The 16,362-nt window shown below is 37.9% G+C and overlaps 1 protein-coding gene across 4 annotated transcripts in view; it reads right to left on the bottom strand.

Moving 5' to 3' along the window:
• LOC114496072 (cytochrome P450 2C19-like) overlaps positions 1 to 16,362 on the bottom strand; it is a 186,684-nt gene that overhangs the window by 10,146 nt on the left and 160,176 nt on the right. For all 4 annotated transcript variants that reach the window (XM_036027017.1, XM_036027016.1, XM_036027018.1 and 1 more), the window contains 3 exons: positions 6,017 to 6,177; positions 4,694 to 4,870; positions 1,097 to 1,238 (listed from right to left, as the gene is read on the bottom strand). In XM_036027017.1, the coding sequence (XP_035882910.1) occupies positions 1,097 to 1,238; positions 4,694 to 4,870; positions 6,017 to 6,177 (480 nt within the window). The remainder of the gene's footprint in view (positions 1 to 1,096; positions 1,239 to 4,693; positions 4,871 to 6,016; positions 6,178 to 16,362) is intronic.

Raw genomic sequence — 16,362 nt, 5'->3', positions numbered from 1 at the left:
CTTCATACCTGATCCTTGATGGCCCCTCCACTATCCCCTACTATCCCTCTCCTTCAGCCTCTCTAATTACTATCAGATTGAAATAAAGAACAAATAACAAAATTCCTTTATGCAACATCTTTCTTTCTAATCATCACCCAAGGATATTTTTTTAAAAATTGCTTTTAGAGAGAAAAGAAGGGAAAGAGAGAGAGAGGGAAACATCCATTAGTTGCCTTCTCAAACATGACCTGACTGGGGATTGAACCCACAACCTGGGTATGAGCCCTGACTGGGAATTGAACCTGTGATCATTCTGCCTACACAATGATGCTTCAATGAACAGAGCCACTTCAGCTAGGGCTCACAAAATCTTAAGGCTGAAGAGTAACACTATTCTTGATCATCTAATTTTTTAGAACATTTTCTAGATTGTGGGATTTATCTCAGACAGCCTCACTAAATCTCTTGGATTTTAACTTATGCTTCAGTAGGGAGAGTTTCCACTGGAACCCTGCATTTTCAGAATGAGGAGAGATCTGTGCAAGAATATATTTACCACTCAAAGTGAATAAATAATCTTTTCATAAAAAACAATATGCAGTCATAACCCTGGCTCAGTGGCTCAGTTTGTAGGAGTATCATCCTTACAACAAAATACTTTGGCTTCCATTCCCAGTCAGGGCATAACCTAGCTTGTGGGTTTGCTCCCTGGTCAGGCTGCATATGGGAGGCAACAGATTGATGTTTCTTTCACATTGAGGTTTTTCTCCCTCTCCTTTTCTCTCTCTTCTAAGCAATTAAAAAACATATCCTCAGGTGAAGATTATAAAAAGTGCAGTCCCAGGTGAATCCATCCTGGCTGGGCCTGCCACATTAAGCTCCTATGCAATCTAGACACTGCTTTACTGCTTCTGCTACTGACCACAGTGTCTTCACTGCTCTCGTCACATCTCTGTGTTATAGAAAGATGTCTATTATTATCCATTCTTTAAACCTGGGGCATTACGCAGGTCAAACAGAAATTTTAATAATGACATTTCCCTAAGGGAAGCAAGATGGAATGCATTTGCCCACAGTTTTCCGAAATTCACCCCTCCCAGCAATTCCAGCATACCTAAGACTTCTGGGTGCTTCAGCAGGAGTAGAAGAGCATATCTCAGGGTGGTACTTGTTGTCTCTGTTCCAGCTCCAAGGAAATCAGATACCACGATTGCCAAGTTTTCCAAAGTAAACACTGACTGTGGGTTGTGTTTTTCCTAGGAATAGTTTGATGAAATATCTAACAAATTAATTTGTCAGAATTACAGTTAATCCCGAAGAAGTCATATTGTTATAAAGTTAAGGCAACATATTAACTGCAAAGTGCAATTTTAGAAAACAAATAGCTATATGGTATGGCAAGAGACTGTAAATTTTTTGACACAAGCATCATTTTCTACTGCCTTATCCCTCCCTTGCCTGAATGTTCCTTCATCCCCTCTTTTGCAGGTAGGTGAGCCATGCAGCCTAGTTATTCCATTGGGATATAAGCAGAAGCCTATTAATGTCACTTTTCTACTTCCTCCTTCTTATGCAAAACAAATATGAGAAGGAGGAGGTAGAGCAGACATATTCTTAGGGTGAGAGGGCTTACTCATAAAATGAAGCTTGTTGATGAAATGTGGGTGAAGAGAAATGGGAAGTGTTTGACTGATGTTTTGAGACTTCTGTACTATCCCTCTATTGACACATCACAAGACTCCTTGTATGTGAGGTGAATAAACCCACTATTTGTTAAAGCCATTCTTAATAGTTTTTCTTTTATTTATAGACAAACACAATCTTAATTGGTAGAATTAGGTAAAGAGGTAAAAGGCTTATACATTGAAAACTAAAGCCATTGTTAAACACAATCAGTAAATAAATGAAAAAACCATCCCACATACAAGTACTGGAGGATTTAACGTTGGTAAGATGGTAATACTCCTTGAAACTATATTTAGGTTCAATGCAACCCCATTATAATTCCAAAGATCTTTCTCCAGTAGTGGAGAAACCCCTTCTCCAAATTACTGTGGAACTACAGGGGAAGGATGCAACTTTCCAATTTGAAAACTTACTACAAAGCTACCATAATCAAAACAACAAACTTCTGGCAAGGAGACAGAAAACAAAACCAAAGAAATAGAATTGAATTCTAGATATAAAACAGTACCCCTGTGGCAATTAATTTTCAACAGGGTACCATGACTATTTAATTCATAAGAAGAATCTCTTCAATAAATAGTGCTGGAACAACTGCATAACCGCAAGAAAATGGATGAAGTTGGACCTCTGCTTCACTTCAAATGCAAAATATAACTCAAAATAAATAAAAACTTAAATCTGAGAACAAAACCTATAAAATTCTTCCAAGAAAACATGGGGAAAATCTTAACAAATTCAGGTTTGGCAATAAATTCTTAGATTTGACACCAAAGAAACAAAAGAAAAAATATGTAAATCAGACTCCATCAAAAAATAAAAGACTCTACATCAAAGGATATAATTAAGAATGTCAAGTGACAAGCTACAGAATGGGAGAAAAAAATTTGCATTTTACATATATATAAAGATTTAATGCCCAAAATATATCAACAACTCTTACATCTGTACCACAAAGATGAGCAACCCAATGTTTAAGAGGCAAAGACTTGAATGACATTTCTCTGAAGAAGATGGACAAATGGGGAACCACACATGAAAATGTGTTCAACATCATTGGTCATCAAGGAAATGCAAATCAAACCCAAGAGTTACAACTTTATATTAACTAGAATAGCTTAATAATTACAAAAAAATTAGAAAATAAACATTGGCGACCATGTGGGAAAATAGGTACCCTCTTCAGACACTGCTGGTGAGAATGTAAATGCTATAGTCACTGAAGAAAAGTTTGGCTGTTCCTCAAATGTTATACATAAAGTAATTATATGTCTCATCAATTGCTGTCTTAGAAATTTACCCTTCAAAATTAAATTATATCCATGAATAAATGTGTACCCAACGCAAACATCCATCAATAGATGATGGGTAAATAAATCATGGTATGTACATAAAATGGGATCTTATTCAGCCATAAAAATAACAAAATACTGATATATATCATAACTTGAGGAACCTACAAGACATCATTCTAGGTGAGAGAATCCAGAAACAAAAGGTCACAATGCTATGAATGTTTTTAATATGGTATTTTCATAGCATGCAAATCCACAGATTTATAAAGCAGATTACTGGTTAACACATGATGGGATGGGAGAAATGGAGAGAGATCATTTAATGGATGTGGCGTGTTTTTGCAGAGTGATGGGAAAGTTTTGAAATTAGAGAAAGCTAGTGGTTGCACAATATTGTGGAATGTACTAAATACCACTAAATTGTATACTTCAAAATGGTTAATTGTATGGTATGTAAATTTCACATCAATTCTAATAATGGTAGGTAACTCCGTGAATTTATCTACAAATTTAATGCAATCCCCAACAAAATGCTACTGGCTTCTTTGCAGACCCTGATAAGTTTATGCTAAAATTTATATGGAAATTCAAGGGACCTAGAATAGCTAGAAAGTCTTGAAAAAACAACAGTTTTGGAGGACTCACACTTCACAATTTCAAAACTTACTAAAAAGCTAGTAACTCAGACTACCACACAGTGTGCTACTGGAATAATGACTGACACATAGATTATTGGAATAGAACCACAATCAAACAAACACACCCTTACATTTTCATTAAATCAATTTTTCATGAGAGTACCAAGGCAATTCATGTGGGAAAAAGTCTTTTCAATAGCTCTGGCTATTGTGGCTCAGTGGATTGAGTGCTGGCCTGCAATTCAAAGGGTCACTAGTTCAATTCCCAGTCAGGGTACATGTGAGAGGCAACCACACATTGAAGTTTCTCTCCCTTTCTTTCTCCCCCACCCTCCCCTCTCTCTAAAAAATAAATAAATAAAATTTTAAAAGAAACAAATGGTGCAGGATTCCTGCTTACCAATACAAACCTCCAACTTTATTCCTATGCCATTTCATTTACTTTACACTCAACTAAGCCTTCTTTGTTCCAACCAGCTATTTATCACCACATTCTCTGTACTTCTATATCTACCATCTAGTGCCTCCCCAGTTCTTCAGTCTAAATACATTAAGATTTATTTCCAACCACTGGACACGCAGGAAGCACAGCTGGTTAAACCAGTCTTTAAAAAAAAGTTTTTTTCTTGTTGCTCAAGTACAGTTGTCTCCATTTTCCCTCCATCAGTCTCCTCTGTCCCACCCAACCCCACCTCCCACACTCAGTCCTACCCCTCTTTGGCTTTCTCTTTTCCATTCTTATATACATTGTGTGCAATGATCATATCCATCTTCACATTATGCTATTTTGTATTTTCTAATATGTTTGTAATTATTTCCATGTGTCCTGAGGTGGCGTTCTGCCCCAACCCTGAGGTAGATTATTAGTACTCCCAAATTGGGTTAATGTAGTCCAGTTAGTTAATGATTTACTTTTAACAATTTAATATTATATCTTCCATAATGCTTAGTGTAGATTCATGCATACTGTATGTCCTTAAAATGCTTGTCAGAATTACCTGCCTAACCATCGAAATATCACTGGCAAATACAAAAAATATTCAGTTAACCAAAAGATACATGAGCAATCAAATCATTGAGCTCTTGTTAGTTTACCTGTTCCATTTTGATTAGGAAATAATCAATAAAGTCCTGAGGATTGTTAATGTCCAGGGATACTTGATGTTCCCTTGTTTTCTCCATAATATAACTTCTTACATTAGATAAATTTTTTAATATATTGTTATGACTCCCTGGGAAATAGTCAAGGAGAACAGGGAAATTATTGCAGAGCTAGAAGAGAAAATGATAGTATATTAGATAAAACTCGTAGTGAACACATATAACATATGCTAAGACCTGGTTAGACACAGTACTATAAATATTGATGAAATGAATTTTTAATACATAAGTAACTTTCTATATTGATAGGTGTTTTTGAGGGAGAGAATTCTGACCAGGGGATCAGAGATTATAATTATTTTCCATACTCAAAAGTTATGTTTGTGGTATAAAAAACATCTGTATATAAATTTTCTCATTTTTAACATTAATTCTTCCCTACACTCTTGAAATATTTGATGGCATGAAATACTAAGATTGACATTTTGTAGATAACAACAAAGGTGAAGTGAGTATGGGAAGCCTGATAGAGCACACAAAAGTAATCCCTGCTGTTTCTATGTCTGTCCAGTAGCGTCAAACATCAAATCAGTAGCTAGAACTGGGAGGATGCTGACAAGACCATGAAACAGAACTCAACATTTTATACATAAAGTAATTGTGCACCAGAGCAGTTAAGTGACATCTCTAAGATGACATCACCATCTTTTAGGCAGACTATCATCTCAGCACAGGGTAAAAATTGTGATGTTTGTTTATGGTTCATACACTATATGAGCAATCATTTTGTCATCCCCAAAACAATGACCTTGTCAGGATGCCAAGTGAAGCATCAAACACTTTTACCCTTAGTGTTCCCTAGCAGCATCTGTGGTCCCAAATACTCTCCCTTTTAGAAGGGAGTATTCTCTTCCTTCCTAAATGCCAACTAATGTACTGAAGAACTAACTGTTGATTAGATGACAAGACTTGTGGGTAATGGAAGCCCTTCAAAAAGAACTGAGAAGTTCATTTAGTACTATGGGCATGTTTTGGGGTGTTAACAAAGTACTTTATGGGAAATTGGGCTTTAGAATTTAGTAGAAAATCCACTGGACAGGGTCAATGGATTGAATTCCAGTTCTGTATTCTGAACATGCCTCTTCCAGTCTATCATTAAAGGGCTTGGCCAAATTTCCCAGATGAGCACTTCATGATTCTGAGCTCTGGGAAGGACTATGGTGTCTACCTGTTTACAGCTTGGTACATACAGAGATTTGGGCTTTTGTGAGAAAAGAGCATAAAGGATTCCTTGTGAAGAAACAATCTTGGCCTCACCTGTATCCATGGAGAGCTCAGAATCCTGACATTCTCATCAAACATTTCCATTATGTTAATAAGATTATGATCTTTATAATCAAAACGATTCTGGAAAATAATGGAGCAGATCACATTGCAGGGAGCACAGCCCAGGATAAAAGTGGGATCACAGGGTGATGCTAAAGGATGAGAAACAATTTAAAAACACCACTAAAATAGATATATGAACACTTTATTTATGAAATAATAGGTAATTTTAGAAACTTTAAAACAATTTCCCTTATAGATTTCCTAAGAGCAAAATATTCAACACGCATAAAAGGAAGACATCACTTTTATCTTAATCTGAGTATTTGATTCCAACCTAGCTAAATTAATATGATTTTGTGAAAAATACTCAATTGAAATCCACTGCCTTTATTTGTACCCTTGTCACCCAAGGTGCCTGCTAATTTACAGAAAAAGAGAAAGAAAAAACATTTAAAGAGGCAATTTTTATATAATTTCATAATTAAAGTTTCCAGTGCTAAAAATCATTTGCCTTCAAAATCTTTAGAAAATTAAGTGCTGATATAGAGAAACAATAGGGACCTCCCAATGTTTTATGTATAATGAGTAGTTGAAAAAATCATGTAGAAGCAGGAGGGCAAGCTATATAGAGGGAGACTGTGAGTGAATTCATGTATTTGAAGAAATAAATAAAAAAGCAGGAAGCACTCATGTGTGATTAAAAAAATACAAGCGAGTAATTATTATAAAATGGATTGTTTTTGTCTGAAATAAAAACACCATGTAGCCCTGGCTGGTGTGGCTCAGTGAACTGAGTGCTGACCTGTGAACCAAAGGGACTCCAGTTCAATTCCCAATGAGGACTGGTGCCTGAGTTGCAAGCTAGGTCCCCAGTAGGGGGTGCTCAAGAGGCAACCACGTATTGATGTTTCCCTCCCTCTTTTTCTCCCTCCCTTCCACTCTCTCTAAAAATAAATTAATAAAATCTTAACCAACAACAACAACAACAACAACAACAACTATGTGGTCTCACCTATAAGTGGAACCTACTGAAGAAAACAAATGAGCAAAATAGAACCAGAGGTGTGGAAAGAAGGAACAAATTGACAGTGACCAGAGTGGAAGGGAGAGAGGGAAAATGGGGGAAAGAAGGGGAATGGTCTAGTCAAGGAACATGTATAAAGGACCTATGGTAATGGGCAAGAGAGTGAGGACTGACTGAGGGAGCAGTGGAGTGGGTTGACAGAGGAGAGCAACAAGGGGAAAAATTGGGACAACTGTAATTGATCAAAATTTTAAAAAAACAATACAAAATAAAATGAAAAAAACCCCACATTTTTTAAAGCATAAACCCCAGGTAAGTGAAACAAAGAAAAAGTTAAATTGATAAGTGGAGGTCTTTAATCTTTTTTTCAATGTTTAATAATATTTCCCTGGAGGATCCAAGATGGTAGTGGAGTAGGTGGATATTACACTCACCTCCTACAAGGACCAAAGTGGAATTACAGATAAAATATAGAGCAATTACCTGAATAACCAACTGAAGACTAGCTGAAGAGATGTCTTATAACCAAGGATTTACAGAAGAATCAACATCAACACTGGTAGCAAGGGCAGAGATGTGAAAAGTGCTGACTGTCTCCCACAAGCAGCAGCTGACTTTCTAGAGGGATATCTCAGCTCAGGGTTCCCCTGGAGAAGTGTGTGATCTCGACCCTAAACCAGGATCCCCTTCCCAGAGCACCAAACCAGGAAGAGGCACCACAGAACATCTGGCTGTGAAAATCAGCAGGCAATCTGTCCATCAGAGAGAGTCAGGAGTCTGCTAGAGATCCAGGCACCCTCTTAAATGGCCAAAGCACAAAAGCTTATTTCAACCACTCACCCTGGGTTCCAGTAGAGTAAGGGCAGAGCAGACTAGAGTTGTGTGAGGAGAGACTGGAGTTTGTGGCTTTCGGGAGAGAGCTGAATGAGTAGCCTCTAGGGTCCCTGTGTTGAGCCCCTCTTCCATACTGTAGACATAATCTTCTTGGTTGGAATTCCACTTTCTGGACTACCTGTTGCCCCACCCTGAGATGCTTTTGCTCAGGTGAGAAGTTAACTGCCTGAGCCAGGGTATAGAGGTGGGTAGACACAGGAGGTGTCAATGACTGAATTGTGTGGCTTTTGGATAGAGCTATCCCCTCTACCACGTTCCAGTGAACCTGACCCATAACACCCCTCATGGGAGATCCACTAGCTCCACTCTCTTGGCTCCAGAAGTCCCACCCTCCCAACACCTGTGACTCTGCCCTGCAAAGATCTGGGCAGAATCCTGGACAGACTGAATCTTCTTCCACCTTCCTCAAGTCTGACCAGCACTTACCCCTCACAGGGGTAACTACTAGGTGCATCCTTCCACTTCTGGAGGCTTCTGCCATGCTGAGATTGGGCTCCTGACAGAATATGGGACAGACTGAGTTGTGTGGCCCCAGGATAGGGTCCATTTTTCCCTTGCATGCCAGACTAGTGCAAGCCCTCCCTTCACATGAGAAATCTTGGTCTGTATGGGCCTAATAAACTGCTGGCATCACCCTGACAACTCCCTGATACTGACCCAACATAAAGGTACGAAAGCTCCCAGTGGATGGCAGCTAGACTTGGTATACCCTAGGACATTTGGTGAGTGGTCTCAGACCCAGCTGTGGCATGGCGTTTCAACCTCTATTTGTCTAAAGAACACCACTCACTCCTTCCTAGTTACTCAGAGAAACTACTTCATGTACTGCCAAAGGCTCTTTCAGTGACTGAGCCTAAAGGCACCTGGCAGGAAGAGGGAGATCTCGGGATGCCTTGGGACTTTTGTTGATCTACAGCCCAGCCCAGTGCTGGTAAAAGCAAGCCTTGGTGCACACCTTCGTCCTTCCCACATACACCCAGGCCCAGCAGAGGGAGCCCCAAACTGTGGATCACTTCATACCTCCAAACAGGTTGCCCAGGGCCAGTGATAGGCAGCGTCTGCAATTGTCCTATGCCAGTGTCTCTCCCAAGGGGCTGCAAAACCAACACACCCAGTGGCAGCTTCAGACATCTGAGCAGTATTCAATTAGCTTCACAAGCAGCATATCCAAAGGGAGATCTCAGGAGATACCAGACCTTGCTGAGGCAAATTCTGCTTCATGTGGCCAGCACCAGCACAGGAGCTCATACACGTGGTTGGGACTAATGCTCACAGTCAGCCAGCCTGAGGATTGACCCCATGCACAAATGGGTCAATAGCAATCAAAACTCAATTACAACACAAGGGATCACATAACCCAAAGAAAGGCTACCCAGTTCAGGTAATCAAGGAGATGGAGCCACTGGGAGTCATAGAAGATCTATCCAATAGGTAGAAACAAACACAAAGGAACAGCAAAAGAAGAGATGAAGAAACGTGACCCAAGTAAAAGAACAAGAGTAATCCCCAGGTAAGAGTTAAATGAATTGAGGTAAGTAATTCATCAGACATACAGTTCAAAAAATGTTTATAAGGATGCTTAAGGAACTTAGTGAGAACTACAACAGCATGATCAAAGACACTGAAACCATAAAAAGGAACCAGTCTGAAATGTAGAATACACTGGAAGGAATAAACGCTAGGTTAAATAAAGCTGAGGATCGAATCAATAATTTGGAAGAAAAGGGGGGAAAAAACCACCCACAGAAGTGAAAGGAAAAAATAAGTTTTATTTTATTTTATTTTATTTCATTTTTTATTTTTGTTCATTAATTACTTTATTGTTGTTCAATTACAGTTGTTTGCATTTTCTCTCCACCACTTACCCCAGCCCAGCCACACCCACCTACCTCCCATGCTTCCACCCTCCCTCTTCATTTTGTCCATGTGTCCTTTATAGTAGTTCCTGAAAATCCTCTCCCCACAGTCCTCTCCCCCTCCCCTCTGGATATTGTTAGATTGTTCTTAATTTCTATGTCCCTGGTCATATTTTGTTTGCTTTTTTTCTTTTGCTGATTATGTTGCAGTTAAAGGTGTGATCATATGGTATTTGTCCTTCACTACCTGGCTTATTTCACTCAGCATAATGCTTCCCAGTTCCATCCATGCTGTTGCAAAGGCTAGGAGCTCCTTCTTTCTTTCTCCTGTGTAGAATTCCATTGTGTAAATGTACCATGGTTTTTTGATCCATTCATTTACTGATAGACACTTAGGTTTCTTCCAACAGTTGGCTATTGTAAATTGTGCTGCTATGAACATTGAGGTGCATAGGTTCTTTTGGATTGGTGTTTCAGGGTTCTTGGGATATAATCCTAGAAGTGGAATTGCCAGGTCAAAAGGCAGTTCCATTTTTAGTTTTCTGAGGAAATTGTGTACTGTTTTCCACAGTGGCTGCACCAGTCTGCATTCCCATCAACAGTGGACCAGGGTTCCCTTTTCTCTATATCCTCTCCAACACTTGTTTGCTGATTTGTTTGTGATGGTCATTTTCACTGGTGTGAAGTGGTATCTCATTATGGTTTTAATTTGCATCTATCTGATGGCTAATGATGCTGAGCATCTTATCATATGTCTCTGGGCCCTCTGTGTGTTCTCCTTGGAGAAGTGTCTGTTCAGGTTTTTGCCCATTTTTTAATTGGGTTGTTTGTCTTTCTGGAGTAGAGTCATGTGAGTTCTTTATATATTTTGGAGATCAAACCCTTGTCTGTGGGATCATTGGCAAATATGTTTTCCCATATGATTGGTTCTCTTTTTATCTTAATCCTGTTTTCTTTAGCCTTGCAGAAGCTTTTTATTTTAATGAGGTCCTATTTGTTTAATTCTTTCATGTCCCTTGCTGTAGGGGACATATCAGTGAAAATATTGCTAAATGAAATATCTGAGATTTTCCTGCCTATGTTTTCCTCTAGGACTTTTATAGTATCATGACTTATATTTAAGTCTTTTATCCACCTTGAATTTATTTGTGTATGGTGTAAGTTGGTGATCGAGTTTCTTTCTTTTTTTTTTTTTTTGCATGTAGCTGTCCAGATCTCCCAGTGCCCTTTGTTGAAAAGGCTATTTTTACTACATTTAATGCTTCTGCCTCATTTGTCAAATTCCATTTGTCATATATTAATTGAGCATAGACACTTGGGTTTATTTCTAGGCTCTCTGTTCTGTTCCACTGGTCTATGTGTCTGTTCTTATGCAAGTACCAGGCTGTTTTGATTACAGTGGCCATGTAATGCAGTTTGATATCAGGTCTTGTGATCCCTCCTACTTTGTTCTTTCTTTTTAAAAAATTTTAACTGTTGTTCAAGTACAGTTTTGTTCTTCTTTCTCAAAATTGCTACAGGTATTCAGGATTGTTTATGGTTCCATATACATTTTTGAAATGTTTGTTCTATATCTGTGAAATATGTCACTTGCATTTTAATAGGGGTTACATTGAACCTATCAATTGCTTTCATAGTATGGACATTTTGATGTTGTTAATTCTTGCTTTGGTAGTAGGGACATTTTGACATTGTTAATTCTTCCAATCCATGAACATGGTACATGCTTCCATTTGTTTGTGTCTTCTGTAATTTCTTTCTTTAGTGTTGTGTATTTTTCTGAGTACAGGTCTTTTACCCCTTGGTTAGGTTTATTTGTAGGTACTTTATTTTTCTTATTGCTATATCAAATGGGATTTTTTTACTGATTTCTGTTTTTGGTATTTCATTGTTGGTGTACAAAAAGGCCTTTGTTTTCTGAATATTGACTTTGTATCCTTCTGTTTTGCTGAATTCACTTATTAAGGTGTGTAGTTTCTTCATGGAATTTATAGGACTTTCTATGTACACTATCATGTCATCTGTAAACAATAACAGTTTTGCTTCTCCTTTCCAATTTGGATGCCTTTCATTTCTTTTTCTTGCCTGATTGCTGTGGCTAGGACTTCCAATCTATGTTGAATAGGAGTGGTGAAAGTGGACATCCTTGTCTTGTTCCTGATCTTAGTGAGAAATATTTTAGTTTTTGCCCATTGAGTATGATGTTGGCTGTCAGTTTCTAGTATAATGGGCTTCATGATGTTGAGGAATGTTCCCTGTATTCCTACTTTGCTGAGTTGTTTTTTTTTAATCATAGATGGGTGCTGTACCTTATCAAATGCTTTTTCCCACATCTGTTGATATGATCATGTGATTTTTGTCTTTCTTTTTGTTTATGTGATGTATTACATTTATTAATTTGAGAATATTGTACCATCATTGCATCCCTGGGATGAATCCCACTTGGTCATGGTGTATGATCTTTTTAATGTATTGTTGGATGCAGTGTTTCAATATTTTGTTGAGGATTTTAGCCTGTATGTTCATCAGTGATATTGGCCTGAAGTTTTCTTTCTTTGCTGTGTCTTTATCTGGTTTTGGGATTAGAATGATGCTGGTTTCATAAAAAGAGTTTGGCCCTGGCTGGCGTAGCTCAGTGGATTGAGCGCGGGCTGGGAACCAAAGTGTCCCAGGTTCGATTCCCAGCCAGGGTACATTCCTGGGTTACAGGCCAGAACCCCCAGCAACCGCACATTGATGTCTGTCTGTCTGTCTGTCTGTCTGTCTCTCCCCATTCCCTCTCTCTCTTAAAAAAAAAAAAAAGAGTTTGGAAGTCTTCCATCATTTTGGATTTTTTGGAATAGTCTGTGGAGGATAGGGGTTAGCTCTTTCTTAAATGCTTTGTAGAACTCTCCTGCAAAACCATCCAGTCCAGGACTTTTGTGTGTTGGGAGTTTTTTGGTTAGTGCTTTAATTTTGTGAGCTGTTATCAGTCTATTCAGCCTTTCTGCTTCTTCTTCATTCAGTTTTGGAAGGTTATATTTTTCTAAAAATTTATCCATTTCACCTAGGTTTTCAAATTTCTTGGCATATAGTTCTTTGTAGTAATTTCTTACAATTCTGTGTATTTCTGTGGTATCAGTTGTAATCTCTCCTCTTTCATTTCTGATTGTGTTTATTTTGGTCCTCTCTCTTTTTTTCTTGATGAGCCTGCTTAAGGGCTTGTTGATTTTATTTTTCTTTTCAAAGAACCAGCTCCTGGATTTATTGATCCTTAGAATTGTGCTTTTAGTCTCTGTGTCATTTAATTCTTCTCTGATCCTGATTATTTCCATCCTTCTACCTGCTCTGGGCTGTCTTTGTTGTTTTTCCTGGAGTTCTTGTGGGTGTAGCATTACATTCTTTATTTGAAATGTTTATACCTTTATTAGGTAGGTCTGTATCAATGAACTTCTCTCTCAGGACTGCCTTTCCTGTATCCTATAAGTTTTAGATTGCTGTGAGCTCATTTTCATTGGTTTTCAGAAACTTTTTGATTTCTTCCTTGATCTCATTCTTGACCCATTCATTGTTTAATAGCATGGTGTTCAATCTCTATGAATTTGAGTGTTTTTGAGTTGGAAAAAAACAAACTCTAAATAAGCACAGCTTAAGAGAACTTTGGGGTAACGTGAAGCATAAGATCATCCACATCATAGGGATATCAGAAGGAGAAGAGAGAGAACAAGGAATCACAAAATTATTTGAGAAAATAATGACCAAGCCCTGACCAGAATAGCACAGTTGGTTGAGCCATGAATAGCTGACAGTTGCTGGTCCAATTCCCAGAAAGGGCACATGCCTGAGTTGTGAGTCTGGTCCCTGATTGGGTTGTGTGTGAGAGGCGATTGATTGATTTTTCTTCCACACACTGATGTTCCCCTCCCTTTCCTTCTCCCTCCCTGCCCCTCTGTAAAAATAAATAAATAAAATCTTTTATACAAAAATCATGATGGAAAACTTCACTAACCTGATGAAGAAAAAAGACACACAAGTCTGGAAAATGCAGAGAATCCCACACAAGATAAACCCAAAGAGGCCTATGCCAAGTCACATAATAATTAAAATGGTAAGGGTTAAAGACAAAGAGAGAATCTGAACAGTAGCAAGAGAAAGTTAGTTACCTATAAGGGAGCTCTCATAAGACTGTCAGCTGATTTCTTGACAAAACCATTTCACATCAGATGGGATAGGCATAAAATATTCAAAGTGATGAAAACAAGGACCTACAACCAACACTTCTTTACCCAGCAAAGTTATCATTTAAAATAGAAGAAAAAATAGCTTCCTCAAAAAGAAAAAGCTAAAGCTAGAAAAAGCTAAAAGCTAAAGCTAAAAGCCAAACCAGTATGGCAAGAAATATTAATGGGTCTTCTCTAATAAAAAGAAGAAGAGGGAAGAAAACAGCGGAACATAGTTAAAAGAATAAAATGGCTATAAATACTTACTTATCAATAATCACTTTAAATGTAATTGGATTAAATGCTCCAATCAAAAGACAGAGGGTAGTTGAGTGGGTAAAACAAGACCCATATATTTGTGGTCTAAAAGAGACTCACCTCAGAATGAATGATATACACAGACTAAAAGTAAAGGGATGGAGAAAGATATTTCATGCAAATGGAAATGAAAACTAAGAGCTGGAATTGAAACACTTACATATGACAAAATAGACTTTAAAACAAAGCCTATGGTAAGACACAAAGAAGGGCACTACATAATGATATATAGAGCAGACCGACAAAAAATATAACTTTCATAAACATTTATGCACCCAACATAGGAGCACCTACATGTATAAAGCAAATTTTGATAGACATAAAGGGGGAGATCATCAGTCACAGTAGGGGATTTTAACATATCATTGACATCAATGGATAGATCATCCAGACAGGAAATCAGTGTAGAAACAGCAGCTTAACTGCAAGTAGGTCATATGGTTTTAATTGATATCTTCAGATAAATCACCCCAGAGCAGGAAAATATACATTCTTTTCAAGTACAGATGGAACATTTTTCTAGGGTAGAACACCTGTTAGGACACAAAACAAGTCTCAATAAATTTAAGGTGATTGAAATCATACCAAGCATCTTCTCTGACTATAATGGTCTGACACTAGAAATCAGTCACAAGACAAAAACAGAAAAATACACAAACACATGGAGGCTAAACAACATGTTAGTAAACAATGAATGAGTTAACAATGAAATCAAGGAAGAAATCAAAAAATGCCTTGAAACAAATGATAATGGCAACAAAATAAGAGAAAATCTATCAGATACAGCAAACCAACCCTGGGAGGGAAATTCATAGCATTACAGGCCTACCTCAAAAAAAACAGAAAAATCTCAAATAAGCAATTAATTTTTACACTTAAAGGAACCATAAAAATGCCTAAAGCCCAAAGTGAGTAGAAAGAAGGAAGTTAAATAAAGATGAGAGCAGAAATAAACAAAATAGAGTCTAAAAACACTATACAAGATGTTAATGATCCTTGGTTGGTGTGGCTCAATGGATTGAGCACCAGCTGCAAAGCAAAGGGTTACTGGTTCAATTCCTAGTCAGGGCACATGACTGAGTTGAAGGCCAGGTCCCCAGTATGGGATGCATGAGAGGCAACCACACATTGATATTTCTTTCACTCTCTGTCTCCCTCCCTTCCCCTCTCTCTACAAATAAATAAGTACAGTGACCAGTGTGGAGTGGAGGTCCCTGAGTGGGGCTGATGGGAGATTAAGAAAGACACAATACAACAGTTTAAGGAAAAGTGGGGGCCAGGTGGGGCATTGTCCTCTGATGGAGAGACAATGACCCCAAACATGGTCTTTGCATTTATTTTATAGGGGTTGGTTATCTAAAGGTTAAGGAAATTTTTTTCAGACTTAGGGAGATACTGTGGGTAAAGACTGTTCTGTTCCCATGCTATCTCAATGATAAATATGTCTTCTGCAGAAGTTATAGTTACATTTAGCTGAAGCTTGTAGTTATCTATTTTATTCTCAACCCTCGAGGGTTCTGGCTGCTGTCAGCTGCAGGCTTGCCCTGCTTTGCAGATGCAAGTGGTCAAGTGTGGCTCTGCAAAACACATAACCTGTGCTTTGACACCAGCGTTCCCATCCTCCATAAATAAAATTTTTTAAAAATAGATGTCAATGAAACCAAGAGGTGGTTTTTTAAAAAAAGATAAACAAGACTGACAAAACTTTAAACAGCCTCTTCAAATAAAAGAGAGAACCCAAATAAATAACATCAGAAAGAGGAGTAACAGCTGGCACCAAAGAAATACAAAGCACTGTAAGAAAATATTACAAAAACCTACATGCCAATAAATTGAAGTATTAAAATGAAATGGATAAATTCCCTGAAACACATTATTTTCTAAAACTGAATCAGGAAGAATCAGAAAATCTGAATACACAGATTATAACTACTGAAATTGAAACAGTAACCAAAAAACTCCCAATAAAGTCCTTGGCTGGATGGCTTCATGGGTTAATTTTACCAAACATTCAAGGCAGAAATAACACCAACCTTTCTCAAA

The sequence above is a fragment of the Phyllostomus discolor genome, chromosome 5 (assembly GCF_004126475.2).
Source record: "Phyllostomus discolor isolate MPI-MPIP mPhyDis1 chromosome 5, mPhyDis1.pri.v3, whole genome shotgun sequence".
NCBI classification, from domain to species: domain Eukaryota; kingdom Metazoa; phylum Chordata; class Mammalia; order Chiroptera; family Phyllostomidae; genus Phyllostomus; species Phyllostomus discolor.
Note: the sequence above shows the minus strand (reverse complement) of the source record. Positions and strands in the feature narration are given on the sequence as shown.